Source organism: Prunus avium, chromosome 1, assembly GCF_965620075.1.
Source record: "Prunus avium chromosome 1, drPruAviu1.hap1.1, whole genome shotgun sequence".
In the NCBI taxonomy this organism is placed as follows: domain Eukaryota; kingdom Viridiplantae; phylum Streptophyta; class Magnoliopsida; order Rosales; family Rosaceae; genus Prunus; species Prunus avium.
This window is the reverse complement of record NC_142284.1, coordinates 4,249,797-4,268,579: the sequence shown is the minus strand read 5'-3', so window position 1 is coordinate 4,268,579 and position 18,783 is coordinate 4,249,797. Positions and strand designations below refer to the sequence as shown.

The 18,783-nt window shown below is 34.7% G+C and overlaps 2 protein-coding genes and 1 pseudogene across 2 annotated transcripts; all 3 read left to right on the top strand.

Moving 5' to 3' along the window:
- Window positions 1-3,366: 3,366 nt before the first annotated feature.
- LOC110750903 (putative glutathione S-transferase) lies at window positions 3,367-4,499 on the top strand. Its single transcript, XM_021951288.2, has 2 exons — window positions 3,367-3,884; window positions 3,971-4,499. Exons 1-2 carry the CDS (start codon window positions 3,576-3,578, stop codon window positions 4,340-4,342), a joined length of 681 nt encoding a protein of 226 aa, XP_021806980.1. The 5' UTR covers window positions 3,367-3,575; the 3' UTR covers window positions 4,343-4,499.
- Window positions 4,500-5,930: 1,431 nt separating this feature from the next.
- Window positions 5,931-6,933, top strand: LOC148297174 (putative glutathione S-transferase). Its single transcript, XM_088246846.1, has 2 exons — window positions 5,931-6,313; window positions 6,402-6,933. Exons 1-2 carry the CDS (start codon window positions 6,005-6,007, stop codon window positions 6,771-6,773), a joined length of 681 nt encoding a protein of 226 aa, XP_088102972.1. The 5' UTR covers window positions 5,931-6,004; the 3' UTR covers window positions 6,774-6,933.
- A 10,948-nt stretch (window positions 6,934-17,881) lies between these two features.
- LOC148297173 (putative glutathione S-transferase pseudogene) overlaps window positions 17,882-18,783 on the top strand; it is a 2,254-nt pseudogene continuing 1,352 nt past the window's right edge.

Below are 18,783 nucleotides of genomic sequence, written 5' to 3'. Positions count from 1 at the left end.
TGGTAACGAGCTTAAACCTTCGCAAGTCTTTAGCTTTCTTGATCACGTTTTCTAAGCTCGAGGAAACAACCCACATGGTCTTTCCACTTGCAAACTGAGGTCTTTTGTGACCTTTGGCTATTTTGTTTGCTTTTTTTTTTTTTATCTTGAGTCTCATTTTTGTGCAGGTGGCGTTGGAACAAAAGGGAATAAAACCACTTTCTTCTCATTTTCATGAGGAGGGTTCACCACCGCAGGCTTTTATTCTTTTTCCCTTCTGGTTACATTCAGCAAAACATAGTAAATCGAAGGCCTTGCTTTGCTCCAGCGGGGCGCCTAACAGATTGGTGCCATTAACAAGTGCCCTTTAATTTGATTAAGACACCTAAGGATAAGAATCCTTGTCCAAGTAGAGCCTGAATTAAGCTCATTGTTGATTTGGAACTCCTGGATCATCCAGTAAAGTAAACTTCTTGTCCATATAGGATTAGGCTATATGTGTTTTTCTTATAAAAAACACATGAGCACCAGCAAACAGCAACAAAACGAAAGACTTAATATTATTTTTCGTTTGCTTCTCCAGACCAGCACATAGCTTTGCTCAAGCCACCTGTTGCACCATCAAAAAGAAGAAACAGATTGTTTCTTCTCCTCTGAGACACTACTACAAAAAAGGCAAAAGACAACGGGAATTCACTGTTGTGTATCGGGTTTTCAAACCATCGTGAAATCGACCGACATCTTTTCCAAAGTAAAATCACGACGGTAAATCACCATCGTTGTTATAACAAACAACGTCATTAACAAAAAACAACCGACGTCTGTATACTGAAAAATGAGCCAAAAAATTGTCAAGGATAAGAATAGACGACCTATTTTATACAAAAAAACGTCGTGTAAATAAATACAATACGTCTTTAAATAAATAAAATACGACGTTATTAAAACATACTACGTCTCATCTATTTATATCACCGTCGTGAAATGATTTTTCCACTTCGTTTTTTCCATTAATATTGACGTGGAAATAGCGGTTAGGGTAATTACTTACGACACATGTATTTCTATAAACGACGTTATATTGAATAAACAACGTCGTCCACAACTAAAAGACAACCGTGTTTCAGAATTTATACGTCATCTTTAAACACAAAACCGTCGCCTAATATTTTTGAAACGGCACAAATTTTCAGTCGATCGCCGTATAAATTTATATTAACAACATGATCTGAAAATAAACGACGTGGAAAATATGTTAGGCTCATGACTTACGACATATTTATTTATATAAACGACGTATTATTTTATATACAACGTCGTCATCACGTAAAAGACAGCCGTGTTTCTAAAAAATATATTTAACGACATAAGAATAAAAAAGAGACGCGGATATTCCCATATAACGTTGTTTTTGTAAAAGAACGACGTCCAAATATCATTTTACGTCGACAAATCTACCTCTGGATTTCAAATAACGTCGTGAATTGTTAATTTTTCACTTCGTTTATGACATAACAAGCGACGTGGTAAAATTTTAAGACGACGATTTTTGAGTTGTTACGGACGAGTTCATGATCTAAGATATCGTCTTTTGTAACGTTCAAGTTCGATATCTCGCCTTTTAGACGTCGGTATTATGGTACTGGAGTCATGTTACTTGTAATTATATGTCGGCTCTTTATGCTTCTCCGACATGATATCGTTAATAACTGTTTCACAATACCGTCATCTTTCTTCAATTTTACTTCGCTTTCAGACGTCTGTTTCCATAATCTTCCTTTTCTTCTATATATATATATATATATATATATATATATATATATATATATATATATATATATATATACTTTGTTTCCATGTAGCTGACGTCTCTCTTTGAATATGCAGGTTGAGAAAGTGCTTTGCTGTAGGCCACGTTGAGAGCTTTAGGAGCAGTTTGTCTTCTTGCTTCATAAAGACAAATTTGGGTTGAGTATTTGCTTTGTCTTCTTCAATATTGAGAGCTTTTTCTTTACTCATTTTTCCAATCAAAGCTGACCGCTAATTTTGATTCAAGAGGGGGAGGGGCTGTGCGACACAGCCCCCTTCTTTTATTTCATCACCCTTCTTCTTCTTTTTTTTTTACATTGCCCCTTATTTTGTCTCTTTGCACAAAAAACAGGACCAGCCACCATATTTCTTTTACTTCTTTACTCCCCTTTTTAATCAAAGCAGATCAAAAGAGGATGGCTGTGCGAACAACCCCCTTTTATTTTTTTTAAGCTCCTCTTTGTTTTGTTTCTTTGCAAACCCACCATTTTTATTTTGTTCCATTATCTCTTCTTCTGCTGGCTCTCTGCATTTGGAACCATTTAATCGGAGCTTTTTCTAAACCCTTGAAATCATCATGGAAGACAATCTTCCCTGCTGGTGGTGGACTGAAAACATTGATGGAATTATTTGAACGGAGCCAAGCCTTGGAGAGATTCTTAACTTTGTTTATGATGATTGAAATCATCATAGCCAAGAATCTCTGTGGATTGATCAAACAAACTGCTGGAATTATTTGAGCGGAGCCAAGCCTTGGAGAGATTCTTAACTTTGTTTATGATGATTAAAATCATCATAGCCAAGAATCTCTGTGTATTGATCAAACAAACTGGTTCAGATCGTATCCTCGGAAATACTTGAGCAGAGCTGTCCCTTTGAGAGATTCCTGGCCCTTTTCATGATGATAGAAATCGTCATAGCCAGGAACCCTTGAGTTGAATGAAACCTGCAGTCTTGAGCAAAAAAACCAGAAAATTGTGCCATGAAACTAATTTCTTTTACCTTGAAATGGATCTTCCCTTTCTGAAGTGTGCTTGCTAATTTTTCCTTCCTGCGGCTGTTCTCCTCTTTGCCTTATGTCCTCCTTTTTTTATCATAGGCATGACTCTTTTATAGACCACGAGATTTGAGGAGTTTGAGTTGAAGTGAATAGCCACTTCTCGGCTGGGATGCTTATCTTTCAGTGTTTGATACTTGACAAACACTTATATTTTTTTGATAAACTTGCAGGGAAGAATATTTCAGTCCCATTCAAATACAAGTTTACGGCTTACATTTTATTTTATTTTATTTTAAATGGGTTGCCACCCCTTTTTTTTTCGTGAAAAATTCACGTCCAACAGACGTAAAAATTATCGTTTCAATAGTAGATGTTTGTGCATCCGATGACCGATACGGAGGAGCTAATCTCGCCTAATCCTTTGGTTTATTTTTTAAATTAAAAAAAAAAAGATTTTGGTTTGTTTATTCCATTTTCAACTTTGAAACTTATCGCAAACCTTATGGATAATAATAATTAGAAATGTTCAAAGATAAGACCCAGAAAGGTGATTAATTAACTACTCATGAAAAGCTATAAGGTCAGGTGAGCACATAATTTAATATCATCAAAATGAAGACATTTTAAAGATTTTGGTTTGTTTATTCCATTTTCAACTTTGAAACTTATCGTCCAAGCATAGGAGATTGCGACATATTTCTATATATGTATAACTGAATTTATCTGGCACCAAGAGAGGAGAGACTCTAAACCCATTTGTTTCAAATTAACATCTCACCACAAAACAATGGCAGAAGTGAAGCTGCTGGGATTTTGGCCAAGCTTTTTTGTTCACAGGGTGATATGGGCTCTAAAGCTCAAGGGTGTGAGCTATGAGTACATAGAGGAAGACCTTTCAAACAAGAGCCAGTTGCTCTTGCAGTCCAACCCAGTTTACAAGAAGGTGCCAGTGCTTGTCCATGGAGGCAAGACGATTGCTGAGTCCCTCATCATCCTCGAATACATCGAAGAAACATGGCCAGAGAAGCCATTGCTTCCAAAAGATCCTCATGAAAAAGCCCTTGCTCGATTTTGGATACAATTTGGAGTAGAGAAGGTAATTAATTACATTTTACGCGTAGGAGACTCTGAATTTGAAAACATATTGACATCGATCTCTTCTTTTTTTGTTCTCCTTTCCAGATAAGGCCCAGCCTTGGTGCATATTTTCGAGCTGTTGGAGACGAAGAACAAGAAAAGGCAACAAAAGAGTTGCATGAAGCTCTAAAAATCTTGGAAGAACAAGTCCTTGGAGACAAAATATTCTTCGGCGGCGACACTATTGGTCTGGGGGACATTGCCTGTGGAGCTCTGAGTTACTGGTTTGAATGCGTGGAAGAAGCAGTAGGGAAAAAAGTGCTAGAACCAGGCACTCTGCCTCGCTTGCATGCATGGGCTCAGAATTTTAAGCAAGTGCCTGTGATCAAAGAGAGCCTGCCTGATCATGGAAGACTGCTTGACTATGTGAAACATACAAGAGAGAAGTTTGTCTTGGCCAAAAGCACTGCCCAGTAGTCATATTGGCTCTAGCTTTTTGCATAGGGTCATGGCTCATATATGTATGTGTGTAATATTATTGTGTGCTTATTTTATCCAATTTCAACTTCATGTACCAAATTATTCTTTTCAAAAGGGAGTAGTGCCCTTGGAATAAAAATGAATATTTTATTTTTATTTTTATAAATAAATATCCTTGAATGCAAAGTAAATATCCTTAATCACTTGAGCTACAAGATCCTTGCCCTTGGAGTGAAAAAAGAAGTTTTAATGGCCAGTTCCTATATGGTAATTCTACTTATGATATGTTTACCTCTCAGGAAGGAATGGTGCAAACCATAAATTAAGGAACTTAAATAGGAAAATAAAGGAATTAGAATCGGGGAACTTGGTTAATGGTAATTTTACTTATAGCATGTTTACCATATGGCACGTGTACTGTTACTCTGCCGGTACCACACCCATGCCAAGGTTGTTACTAATTTTGCCTCTCGTACAGATCCCAGCATCACCGGCCGACGAAGAATGACAACGACTGCGAGCATGCCTACTTTATAATTGACTCTATTTTTTGGACATCAACATAACATAATAAAAATAATTAACGAAAACGAAAGGCAATGACCATTTGACCCAGTTGATGTCTGGCCCTCTACTTTATTGGATAAGGTCCTGACCATGTCTGGCCCTCTACTTTATTGGATAAGGTCTTGACCTCAAATATCACTGTCAAAATAATTTCAAATTTTCCATTCGGTGGATGTAGAACTTTTAAAAAGATAGAAATTTGAGAAAGAAAAAAGAGATACATATCCCAAGGGGTTTCTTTCCTCCTAATGTTATAAAAAAGAAAAAAACGAAAAAGAAAAGAAGGGCATGTCACTTTCATTCATTTTCCAAGCAGGACTAACATTTCATTTTGTCTTACCACTAAAGCCAAGTCAAAATTCAGAGAGTATTATATTAGCAACCAAAATTTAGACTGCTATAATATATATACGACGGAGCCGATTCGGGATGTGACATCCTCAATTTTAAGGAGTCAAGCTTTTTTCTGTCATAAAAATCAACAAACACTAAACTCATAAATAACACGTATTTACACCAGAAATCTATTATTCCTAAAATCTCACTTTTGGTGTAATTTGCATTTTGAGAGTTTGTTCGCATTGAAAATAGGAAGCCTTGTATAATAGTTTAAACAATTCTGAACTTGTCCCATATGGATAGTAATTAGAAATGTTCAAAGATAAGACCCACAAAGGTCATTAATTAACTAGTCATGAAAAGCTATAAGGTCAGGTGAGCACATAATTTAATATCATCAAAATGAAGACATTTTAAAGATTTTGGTTTGTTTATTCCATTTTCAACTTTGAAACTTATCGCAAACCTATGGATAATAATAATTAGAAATGTTCAAAGATAAGACCCACAGAGGTGATTAATTGACTACTCAGGAAAAGCTATAAGGTTTAGGTGAGCACATAATTTAATATCATCAAAATGAAGACATTTTAAAGATTTTGGTTTGTTTATTCCCATTTTCAACTTTGAAACTTATCGCCCAAGCATAGGAGATTGCGACATATTTCTATATATATATATAACTGAATTTATCTGGCACCAAGAGAGGAGAGACTCTAAACCCATTTGTTTCAAACATCTCACCACAACACAATGGCAGAAGTGAAGCTGCTGGGATTTTGGCCAAGCATTTTTGTTCACAGAGTGATATGGGCTCTAAAGCTCAAGGGTGTGAGCTATGAGTACATAGAAGAAGATCTTTCAAACAAGAGCCAGTTGCTCTTGCAGTCCAACCCAGTTTACAAGAAGGTGCCAGTGCTTGTCCATGGCGGCAAGACGATTGCTGAGTCCTTCATCATCCTCGAATACATCGAAGAAACATGGCCAGAGAAGCCATTGCTTCCAAAAGATCCTCATGAAAAAGCCCTTGCTCGATTTTGGATACAATTTGGAGTAGAGAAGGTAATTAATTACATTTTACGTGTAGGAGGTTCTGAATTTGAAAACATATTGACATCGATCTCTTCTTTTTTTTTGTTCTCCTTTCCAGATACCGCCCCGCCTTAGTGCATATTTTCGAGCTGTTGGAGACGAAGAACAAGAAAAGGCAACAAAAGAGTTGCATGAAGCTCTAAAAATCTTGGAAGAACAAGGCCTTGGAGACAAAATATTCTTCGGCGGCGATACTATTGGTCTGGTGGACATTGCCCTTGGAGCTCTGAGCTACTGGTTTGAATGCGTGGAAGAAGCAGTAGGGAAAAAAGTGATAGAACCAGGCACTCTGCCTCGCTTGCACGCATGGGCTCAGAATTTTAAGCAAGTGCCTGTGATCAAAGAGAACCTGCCTGATCATGGAAGACTGCTTGACTATCAGAAACATAAAAGAGAGAAGTTTGTCTTGGCCAAAAGCACTGCCCAGTAGTCATATTGGCTCTAGCTTTTTGCATAGGGTCATGGCTCATATATATATGTGTATAATATTGTTGTGTGCTTATTTTATCCAATTTCAACTTCATGTACCAAATTATTCTGTTTCAAAAGGGCGTAGTGCCCTTGGAATAAAGATGAATATTTTATTTTTATTTTTATAAATAAATATCCTTGAGTGCAAAGTAAATATCCTTAACTACTTGAGCTACAGGGTCCTTGCCCTCGGAGTGAAAAAAGAAGTTTTAATGCCCGGTTCCTATAGGGTAATTCTACTTATGACATATTTACCTATCAGGAAGAAATGGTGCAAACCATGAATTAGGGAACTTAAATAGGAAAATCAAGGAATTAGAATCGGGGAACTTTGGTAATTTTACTTATAGTATGTTTACCATATGGCACGTGTACTATTACTCTGCCGATACCACACCCGTGCCAAGATTGTTACTAATTTTGCCTCTCGTACAGATCCCAGCATCACCGACCGACGAAGAATGACAACGACTGCGAGCAGTGGCGGATCCACATAGGGGCAAGAGGGGTCAATTGACCCCTGCAAACCCAGAATCTACCATAGGAGGCCAAGAACTTGACCCCTGAAAATTGCCCAGAAGGTGTTTGATGAAATGCCACAAAGAGGAAGCAGCCACAGCACCACAGGCAGTAAGCAGCAAGCAGCACGCAGAGCTCAACAGAGTCGTCTTTTTTTTCTCCCTATGTCAAAACGACGTCGTTCCACTTAAGAGTTTTTATATATAAAAAAAAAAACCCTTGCCAAAACGACGTCGTTTTGGCTAAGGTGTTTTTAAAAAAAAATTAAACTGCTGCCCGATAAAACCTACGAGTGCAGCTTGGAGAGGTACATGTTTCTCTCTCCTCCCTCTCTTTCTTTTTTATTGCTTTTCCTTCTCTCTTTTTATTTTTTCTTTTCTTTCTCTCTTCTCCCTTCTCCTCTTTGATGAAAAACCCTTTTTTATAATATTCATAATATTTTTCTTTATTTTCCTTATTTTATAATTAATACTCACAAATTCCTCAAATCCTGAGTGACAACTTCGTCTATAAAAGAAAATAAGAGGAAAACACAAAATAACAACTCAGGGGGAAAAAAAACTTGAAGAAAAATCCACCAATTTTCTTACCATGACTTATTTCAATCTAAAAAAAAATCAAAATGAAGCTCCCTTCGATTCTTGAAAGCTCATCAGATTTGAATTTATCTCTTGCTCCTCCTTTTTAACCTAGGAAACATCACTCGTAGGGTATCACATATTTTTGTCCTACAGCCGCAATATTTATAAATTTTCTTAGTGTCGTAATAAATTTAAAGTTGCTTACTCTATGCATTGAATCTTTGTAAGATTGTTTAATAATAATATGGTCTTAAATTTTTGTAGATTGGTTAATAATAATATGGTGCATTCTAGATTTGTCTAAAAAAATTTGTGAGCTTTTATACGTTGACCCCCGAAGAGGAAATTCCTGAATCTGCCACTAACTGCGAGCATGCCTACTTTATAATTTACTCTATTTTTTGGACATCAACATAACATAATAAAAATAATTAACGAGAACCAAAGGCAATGACCATATGACCCAGTTGATGTCTGGCCCTCTACTTTATTGGATAAGGTCCTGACCATGTCTGGCCCTCTACTTTATTGGATATGGTCCTGACCTCAAATATCACTGTCAAAATAATTTCAAAATTTCCATTCGGTGGATGTAGAACTTTTAAAAAGATAGAAATTTGAGAAAGAAAAAAGAGATGCATATCCCAAGGGGTTTCTTTCCTCCTAATGTTATAAAAAAAGAAAAAAACAAAAAAGAAAAGAAGGGCATGTCACTTTCATTCATTTTCCAAGCAGGACTAACATTTCATTTTGTCTTACCACTAAAGCCAAGTCAAAATTCAGAGAGTATTTTGTCTTACATATGCTACTCAGACGGTTTTCAAATTTTTTTTTTCTTTTTCAATGTTGAGTCTGTTTTTTTTTTTTTTGGTCAATAATTTAATTTTCAGTTTGTTAACAAGCATATGACGAAATTTCGGATTTAATTTTGATATTGATGTATGTTGATGCCGATTAAGACAATAGAATCACAATCACACACACATAAACATATGTTTTAGTGGTTCACCCATAATTGGGTTACTTCTACTGTATTTATAGTTTCTGTCTTTGTAGTTGGTATAATGAAAATGTTATTGCAAAGGGAAAAAAGAGACTTGAGTCCCTTGAGAGCAGGGACTCTGCCATTGGACCTGAAAATAGTGAGGCCTAAGACCTGGTGTCAAATTCATCAACATAGCAGAGTCATTCTGTAGTGAGGACCTTATATATGGCCTTTACGTGAGGTCCTATGTCCTAATCATTGGATCATGCTAACCAATTTGATCCAACAACTAACAAATTTAATCCAACGGTTAAGGGATAGGGCCTCACCTAAGGGCCATATATAAGGCCTTCATTATAGAATTCTTGTGACATAGCAATAGGTCCCGTCACTATAGAATGACTCCTCATTGTAAATGTAACATTTGATCATTGTGACTCACACATATATGTTAAAAAGCTAAGCCATAAGTAATGCCGACTTGTAAAACAAAGGATAGAGAACCAAATTTGCTCACCAAATGATTTGTTGGTATCTTATTTTTAAGAATTAAACGAGGTTTAAAGTAAGTTTATAGTTAAATATATAAATGAAATACTAACACAACATATAGTGAACATATAATTTGATAAATAAGTTTGTCCACGACGAGACCATATCAAATAGCTATATATATCATCAGTTTAAAATTTTAATAATTTGCATTACAAAATCAATACAAGTGCTTATATACTTTGAATTGTTATAAAACTAAGGGGAAATTGTAGAGAGAATTGGAAAGTAGAGGAAGACAATAGAAATTGTTCAATCAACTTGTATTTCTCATCTTGATAAGACCTCTTATTTATAGGCTTACAATGGTAAGAAGACATTAACAACTCATAAGTTACAAGCCCATAACTACGGTATTTAGTGTATAGGTTACATAGAATTAGAAAGGGTGAATGCTAAGAGGTATGGTGGTCATCCACCAACTCATGCATTTACAACACTCCCCCTTGGATGTCCACCATACAATTGACATAGTTGCCTCATTAAAAACCTTGCTAGAAAAACCCAGTGGGACAAAACCTAAGCAAAGGAAAAAAGAGTGCAACATTCTTCTGGATCATTGATATGGTGTTGGACGTGCTTATGCTGCCTCGTTAAAACCTTGATAGGAAAAACCCAGTGGGACAAAACCTAGTCCAAGGGAAAAGAGTACAGCGCATATATGTCCTATATGTAGAAAATTGTTGAATCCTCCCCCTGATGAATTACTCCCCTTGATGAGGACAAACTTGAATTATTTGAAGATACAACACAAATGATATTGATATCTCATTTTCCTCCAACAAAGCAAGCTTTGGTAATGCTTTATATAAAAACTTCTTCAATATCATCACTGGATGATGTATGTGTGTCATTCCTTTTAATCCCTGTTGAGGTTAGAGTAATACCAAAAATATCTAGACTATTTTCACAAATCCTTTCACATTAACAATTCTTAAAATAACATCATATTCTATAATATCATAGTAATATAAGCAAACTCATACGTTACCTTTACGAGGACAAGAGTATAAAATTGCATGATGTAATAAGCTATTCATATAAATTTTTGTATACTATGCTAGCATGTCATAGGCTCTTCAAGAGACCTAAATATTCTGATAACTTCTTTAAAAATCTGAATACGTTGCAACGATATTGAACTTGGTCTTGAACTCATAATTCAATCAAAGTACTCGCTGAGGCAATTAGATCACTTTCATTTCATGAAAATTGAGTATAGACATTGAGCTTCAAGCTCCTTAACTTCTTAGAGATTTTCTTTCAATAATTTATATAATGTATGACATTTTACATCTCTCAGAATTTATTCATATGTATTCTTCAAGAGATCGCTTCTGGCGATATGCTTAACTTCATAATCTTTTTAGATTTTTCATCTCAAATTCCTTTATCAAATCAGGAGAAGCCTTTGTAAACTCTTCAAGAGTTCTAACAAAATTCTTCATATATATACTGCAATGATGGTAAACTCATTTCCAAATTATTTATATATCATTTTTGTAATAGATATTCATTAAGACGATTATACCATATTCTTCCACAATACTTTAATCCACACAATGATCATTACAAACCATTATATTTTAAATCATTTGCTTCAGGCATTCTGAATCCTTCAGGAATTTTTATACACATAAATTTTTCATAAAAATGCATAACATAGCTGCATATGTTTACCATCATAATCCCATGTCTTTATTGGGAAACGTTGTGCCATATCATCAAGTGATTTATTTCACTTCATCTCAAACACCAGTTTGTAACATATACATTTTTATATCCTTTTGGTGTTTTAACTATAGGTTCAATAATTGCACTTTTTTCGGAAATATTCAACTTTACTGGACTGCCTCTTCCAATTGGCCAATCTTTGTTTACATTTGTCGACAATTATAACAAGTGGTGCAATATCATCATGTATAGCCCTTGATAACTTTAGTACGTACTATAAACCAATATATCATCAATTCATGATCCCACAATTCTCATGTGCATGCGCATGCATAATTTATAAGCATTTCATTGCTTTCATTATTTCTGGTACCAGTGCCACTTCAGAGGCTTTCATTGTCACTTCATGGACAAATATCTCTTCTAAGATGTATAATTTATAGAATGTGGATCATAACCTCTTCTAGAGTGTTATTTTGAGTAGGGCTTAAACTTTACAATTAATCTCCTCTTCTGAGGAATTAAGTCTTTGGAACCTATAGATCTGTCATGCTTCAGGTATCCAACAGCTTTTATGGGGAGTTCAATTTTTGCAATCTATAAATCTGTCATGCTTCAAGCATGCAACAACTTGGTTATTAGTAGTCACTAACTTTGTGTCTGTATTTGCTTCTAGTCATTTGACTTACAATCCTTTTTGTGTTTGAATATACTTCTAGCATTTATCTTTTATACCAATTTGTTTGATGAGACAATAATAAATATATTTCATAATCATTCACGTCGTTCTTTGTTCTTTCAGGAACAACCAAATCTCCCCCTAACGACGGGAATTTTGGTCTCATCAAAATAATACCAAGAATGTCATAAGTATTGTCATTCGGGGACCTTATTTCATGTCATAAGTATTGTCCTTCAAGAACCTTAATGCATTCAGCGTGCATCATATTAATATTGACATGTTAATGGGTTGTCCTTCTGGAACTTTAATCTATCCAATGTATTATCAATGTATTCAACTTGCAATCTTCAGAATTTGCATTGTATTTAATCATTTAGAAATAGATACATATCAGGATGATTCAAGCCTTTCCTCTATAATGGTCTTTTGTATATAATCCAAGTCATTCTTCTATAACGATATTTTGTACATAATGCAAGTCGTTCTTCTAGAACACTCTTTTGTACATAAAACATGTCGTTCTTATGGAACGATTTCTTGCATGCCATTCTTCCGGAATGGTCTTATCTTCTCATTTTGTGCTTTGAACTACAGGTTCAAATTAAATATAAAAATAATTAAAATTAAGAAGCAAGGAACTTGAAAGTTCCAATTAGAATTTGGTTACAATATTTTGATTCCATTGTGGAAAACATGATAAAGATAAAAGAAACAACGTTTGATTCTGAACTTCAGGTTCAATTAACATCTTATATATGTTATACCAGAACTGCAGGTTCTTGACAGGATATGAACTACAGGTTCATATTAATATTAATCTCAATAAAAATGATGAACTTTGGATATATATTAACATATATCTGGAACTGCAGGTTCGAGTACATATATCAAATTTAAAAAGAATTTTTGGTTTTGAACTTCATGTCCAAATTTGTATCAATATGATATTTTTCAAGGCAATAAAATAAAACGATAATAATAAAAATTTTAGAAAACATGAAATCCAAATAATGTCGAAACTTCAAGTTCTTGACATGATGTATATTTTTCAACCCATATTCATAATACATATGCACTTGTTGAAATATCAATTTGGAGGTTGACACAATTAGAACTTTAGGTTCTAGAATTTCCCTTTTTTTTTAATGCACATGTGGCCAAAACTTATAGTTTGGATTAGAGATAATAAGAACTTCGGGTTCTAAGATATTTGAACTTCGGGTCATATGAGGAACTTCACGTCCTTAAATATAAATTATTGAAATGAAAACAAATAACTAAATATAACAAGAAAAATAAAATAATAATTAAAATACTGTAATAAAATAAACTATTGGAACTTCTGGTTCCAGTTAAAGAAAATCAAAGAACTCCAAGTCTTGATTTGGTCTCTAAGAATTGCAAAACTCCAATTCCTTGTATAGATATTATATGGATTGATAACTAAGGGCTCGTTTGGTACGCGGGATTGTCATGGACTAGACTAAATATTGGGACTGTCTTGGACTGGATTGGCTTGGCATAAGCTGGATAAGACTTGTACTGTGTTTGGTGCACGATTGGACTAGGACTAAATTTTTTAACTTTGTTATTTTTAATTTTTTAAAAAAAGGCAAGTGGATTTATTTGTTTTGTTTTTTTAACTTCTCTTCTTTCTTTCTCTGTTGTTTTATCTTCTTCCAACCTGCGACTTCTTCAACTTCTTCTTCTCCCTCCTCTCTCCTTCTGCTCTTCTTCTCAATATCTATCTCTCTGCTTCTTAATTCAAAATTTTATACTCTCTCAATTTCCTATTTCACTATTTCTCTCTTCACCCTCCTCTCTCTTCAATAGCCGCATGCCCAAACCCCACAATCTAAATTTGGGAATTTGATTCTTTGAGGAAGCTTCTGCCGGGGTGGGTTTTTTGATGATGAATTGCTTGATGGTTAGCTATTGTTTTGTGAGGTTCTTCTCCTAATTTCATAAAAAGAAAAAGCGATTTGAATTAATTAATTTATTTCCTCCATTTGGGTTTTGTAGCAGAGAGAGAGAGAGAGAGAGAGAGAGAGAGCGCGCAGCTGACATGGATGAGGGTTGGAGGCCATGGCTGTGACGAGGTGTGTGCTTAGGTGGGAGGTGATGGCTGTGACAAGGTGTGTGGTGGGGTGAGAACTGATGGAAGAGATGAAGCATGAAGGCGTGGAGAAGGGAGGAAGTCGTGAGCGATGAGGAGGGGATTAGTTTGTCCCCACTTCACACACGGGTCTCACTAAGCCCAGTTAAGGAGGTGTTTTTGGTGGGCCCCAGATTATTAGTCCCATTTAAAACTAGAACCATATGACAACAAACATGGGATAATTTTTTATCCAAGCCAGTCCAAGTTAGGGAGGCATACCAAACGAGCCCTAAGAGACTTCGGGTCTTTCTTTAATTATATAATTTAGAGACTTCGGGTCCTTGCATAAAATAAAAATAACACTAAAGAAAAGAACTAAGTAAAAATAAAATACATCAAAAATTAAAATATTGCCATAAAATAAATTGTTGAAACTTCTGGTTCCAATGAAAAATAAATCAAAGAGCTTCAGGTCTTCATTTGCCTTTTAAGAATTGGGGAACTTCAAGTCCACAAATATTTATATTATAAGTATTGTCTTTTAAGAACTGGTCCTTACATTGCCGTAAAATAAATAGTTGAAACTTCTGGTTTCAATAAAAGTGATTGAAGAACTTCTGGTCTTTTATGCCTTTTGAGAAAAATGAGGAACTTCAAGTTCACAAATAGTTATTTTACAAGTATTGATATGGGAGATCTTCTTGTCCCAATTAATTGAAAATGAATTTAGGAATATGTAAACCTTAATTGACTATAAATAATATAGTATGCACCAATAATTTCCTCATATCACTTAGAACTTTTGGTTCTATAATTATCACATTGTTCAATATTTAAACTTCAAGTTTAAATTATTATGATATGGACTTCGGGTTCCAATATCTGAATTAACGAAATCCCTTTTTCATTCATGGTGCTAAAGTTGTTCACAATAAATTGAACACATTACTGTACAGTAAGATTTACAACTCAAACGAGACTACACACAGCTTATGAGTGTCTTCAAATTTATAAACCATAACAATGAGATAACCAACTAATATTTGGTATTGATCAACGTGGTTCACGTTAACATTTAATCACCTTTTCACTTTGTGAACCATAAAATTATATATGTACATACACATATATAAAAGGATTTTCTTGCCTTTTTAGATGTATAGAAATTGTAGCTTCTGGCTCATTCCTTTACATGTATAGAATTTAGGATTTTCAAGTCCTTCATTAAATATATTGAGGATCAAGATCTTCAGGTCTTAATTTCCCCCCCCCCTTTTTTTTTCTTTTTCAACTCCATCATAATACACATAGAGTGTAACCTATATTATCTTTTCGTTTCGTATAAATGGGCATTGATTGCTTCTGGAAATTATGATTTCAGTTATATTATATATATAACTGTAAGTATCAATATTATATTACCATTGTAAAACGAAATTAACTAATAACCCAACATAAATAAAATAAAACAAAATGAGTAAAGTGGTATAAACGAGGAATAAAATAAATAAATTAAAGACTATGAAATTCCAAGTTAATCTAATATTAATGTGGATTCAATATGTAGATAAAACTACAAGTTTAAGAATTGGATTTCCAACCAATTCAGGTTCATATAGGCACAAATAAGTAATGAACTTCAGGTTCATATATAGTATTAAGATCCATGAAAAACTATGAACTTCAGGTTCATATCAACATATATTCGAAACTTCAAGTTCGAATACATAGATCTAAATAAATTGAATTAATAGTTGTGCTTTGAACTTCATACTCAAATCGATGTATATGCATTCGAAACTTCTGGTTCGGGTTCTTGACATATGTAGACCTCATGGAATTCTGATTTTGATTAATACAAAATCAAGGAGTTTCATGTCCTTATGTGCTCTTTACGGAACTTAACAACCTCAATTATTTGGAATCAAAGAACTTCAGGTTTTGATTCAATCTAAAGGACTCTAGGTCCTAATCAAGTTATATGATGAGGATCGAGGAACTTCGGGTCCTGATCTTTTGTATAATACAAACTCATTATAATAATTAAGATCATACTTAAGATCAAATAAACAAACAAATAAAAAAAACATGGCATTATATTCATGTGTAATAAGAATAAGGATTTTTTTTCTTAAATGAGCATGATGAAGTCTGATGGTGAGTACAAAGAAACTCTATACTATGTGATGACTCTAGCTCATATAAAAAGAAAGAAAATTCAGAGAAAGAATACATACCAAGAGCAATGTCGTGCTGATAACGTGTTATAAAACTAAGGGAAAATTGTAGAGAGAATTGGGAAGTAGAGGAAGACAATATAAATTGTTCAATCAACTTGTATTTCTCATCTTGATAAGACCTCTTATTTATAGGCTTACAATGGTAAGAAGACATTAACAACTCATAAGTTACAAGCCCATAACTATGGTATTTAGTGTATAGGTTACATAGAATTAGAAAGGGTGAATGCTAGGAGGTATGGTGGTCATCCACCAACTCATGCATTTACAACATGAATTTATTTATCAGGCTCCCATTTTTGGTGCATTCTTCGAATTAACTGCCGGGGAAGAGCGAGAAAAGACAATAAAAGCAGTATTGGAAACCCTGAAAATATTGGAAGAGCAAGGCCTCGGAGACAAGAAGTTTTTTGGGGGTGAAACTATAAGCTTGGTAGACACATAACACATGGTTGGTTGCCTCACTGGTTTGAGGCCATTGAAGAAATGGTTGGTGTCAAGGTTCTGGAGGCAAGCACTTTGCCTCGGCTGCATGCATGGGTTCAGAATTTCAAGCAAGTTCCTGTGATCAAAGACAACCTTCCTGACTACCAAAAATTGCTGGCCCATATGACACGCCTGAGGAAATCTCGTGTCCCTGATCAAGTCTGAAACCTACCAAGTCATATGTATATTTTGTATGCTCTATGAATTCCTTTGTTTTCAATTTGTATGCTCAGTATGGACCAATGTTTATCATGATGAAGCAATGTCATAAAACAATTTTTTAACTAAACTTCATCATGTATCACATCATCAAAAAATTACACTTGCGGGAAATTGAGCTCCACTAGCCGAAGGTTTCTATATCGCAGTCAAATAAATAATAAGAATGTTCGGTTTATTTTTAATATCAATTTTTTGTTTTGTTTTGTTGTGTGACATAAGTGATAATGAGAGGACACATGTTCTTAGCGGTAAGGGTTACTGCCACTTAAGCTACAAGCCCCTTGTTGTTAATCAATATCTCGAGTCAAATTTGATACGATAAATTCATAAATTTGGACCCTATGCTATAACACTTAGAAATTATAATATTTTTGAAAACAAAGTCCTGAAATTTGGTAATACAAAAAATTCAAGAATCAATTTTTTTTTATTTAAATATTTTCACCAAAGAAAAAACCCTTGAGGCATCAAAAATTACACTAACACCTCTTTCAAATTGTTTTCACAAAACCCCTTTTAGTAATTTTTGATATCCACAACTAAGTTACTATTGTCTGTAATCATACAGCAGACAAATTTCATCATCTATAAATAAGTAAGTCTCACACATGTTATAACTAAATTTTTGACAATTGCATAGTGAAAACACAGTGCACTAATGTTAGTAATTATTCTAGTGCGTCTTATTGATGAGTCCATATATATGAGAGAGAGTTCAAACACACAACACCAATCATGCGTTGGTTGTTATTGTGTTTTGGAGTCCTATTGTAATAAGGAGGTCGTTGTATCCAGGGAGGGAGAGACGTTTGACATTGGAAACTTGAAGCACCAATAAGAGACAATTTCATCTTAAGGAGATATAACCAAGTTCTAAACTTGACCGTATTCTGATTTTTCTAAACTTATCTTTGTACTATTGTATGATTTATTTTAAGCTTTAGTTTTAGAATTTATTTATATGGTTAAATTCTGATTTAGACTGCTATAATATATGAGCCTCCTGCCTTGACCTCAACACATCAACCATGGAAGAAGAAGTGAAGCTAATAGGGTTTTGGCCGAGCCCATATGTTTACAGAGTGATATGGGCTCTAAAGCTCAAGGGTGTGAAATATGAGTACATAGAAGAAGACGTTTCAAACAAGAGTGAATTGCTTTTGCAGCTCAACCCAATTCACAAGAAGGTCCCGGTGCTTGTTCATCGCGGCAAACCGATTGCTGAGTCCCCTGTCATCCTTGAATACATTGAAGAAACTTGGCCGGGGAATTATCTTCTGCTGCCTCAAGATGCTCACGAAAGAGCCTCCGCGCGGTTTTGGATCCAATGTTATGTGTATCAAGTGAGTAGTTTCCATTTTCATTTCATCACTTTTTGTATCATCTACTTCTTCTTTTTTCTTTCTGTTTGTTATAGTTCAATTTTTGAGACAGTCTACTGGGTTGAAATCTATTATGTTGATCGAGACGGTTTTCAATTTTTTGATGTTGAGTCTTTTTTTTTGGTCAATAATTTAATTTTCAGTTTGTTAACAAGCATATGACGAAATTTCGGATTGAATTTTTATATTGATGTCTGTTGATTCCGATCACAGACACATAAACATATGTTTTGAGTGATTCACCCCTATGTTTGATGCACCTGCTGGGAGATCATGTCAGAGAACCAACTCTCATCCATTTTTGGAACTGGAAACACCATAAAGTGAAAGAGCATTTACCACTAAAATTCTACCTTGACCCTTAGATAAAAGTCACAGCATCACCAGCACCACACACGATCCCACACCACCATAAGATAGTAGATCCCACCAGATGCTTCAACTCCACCTCCACAGAAGATAGATCAAAGGAGATCTACACCCAGAGCCCAAAAAATCAAGAACACAACCATCAGGGGGCCAAAAGTGGCAAATCACCTTAGATTTAG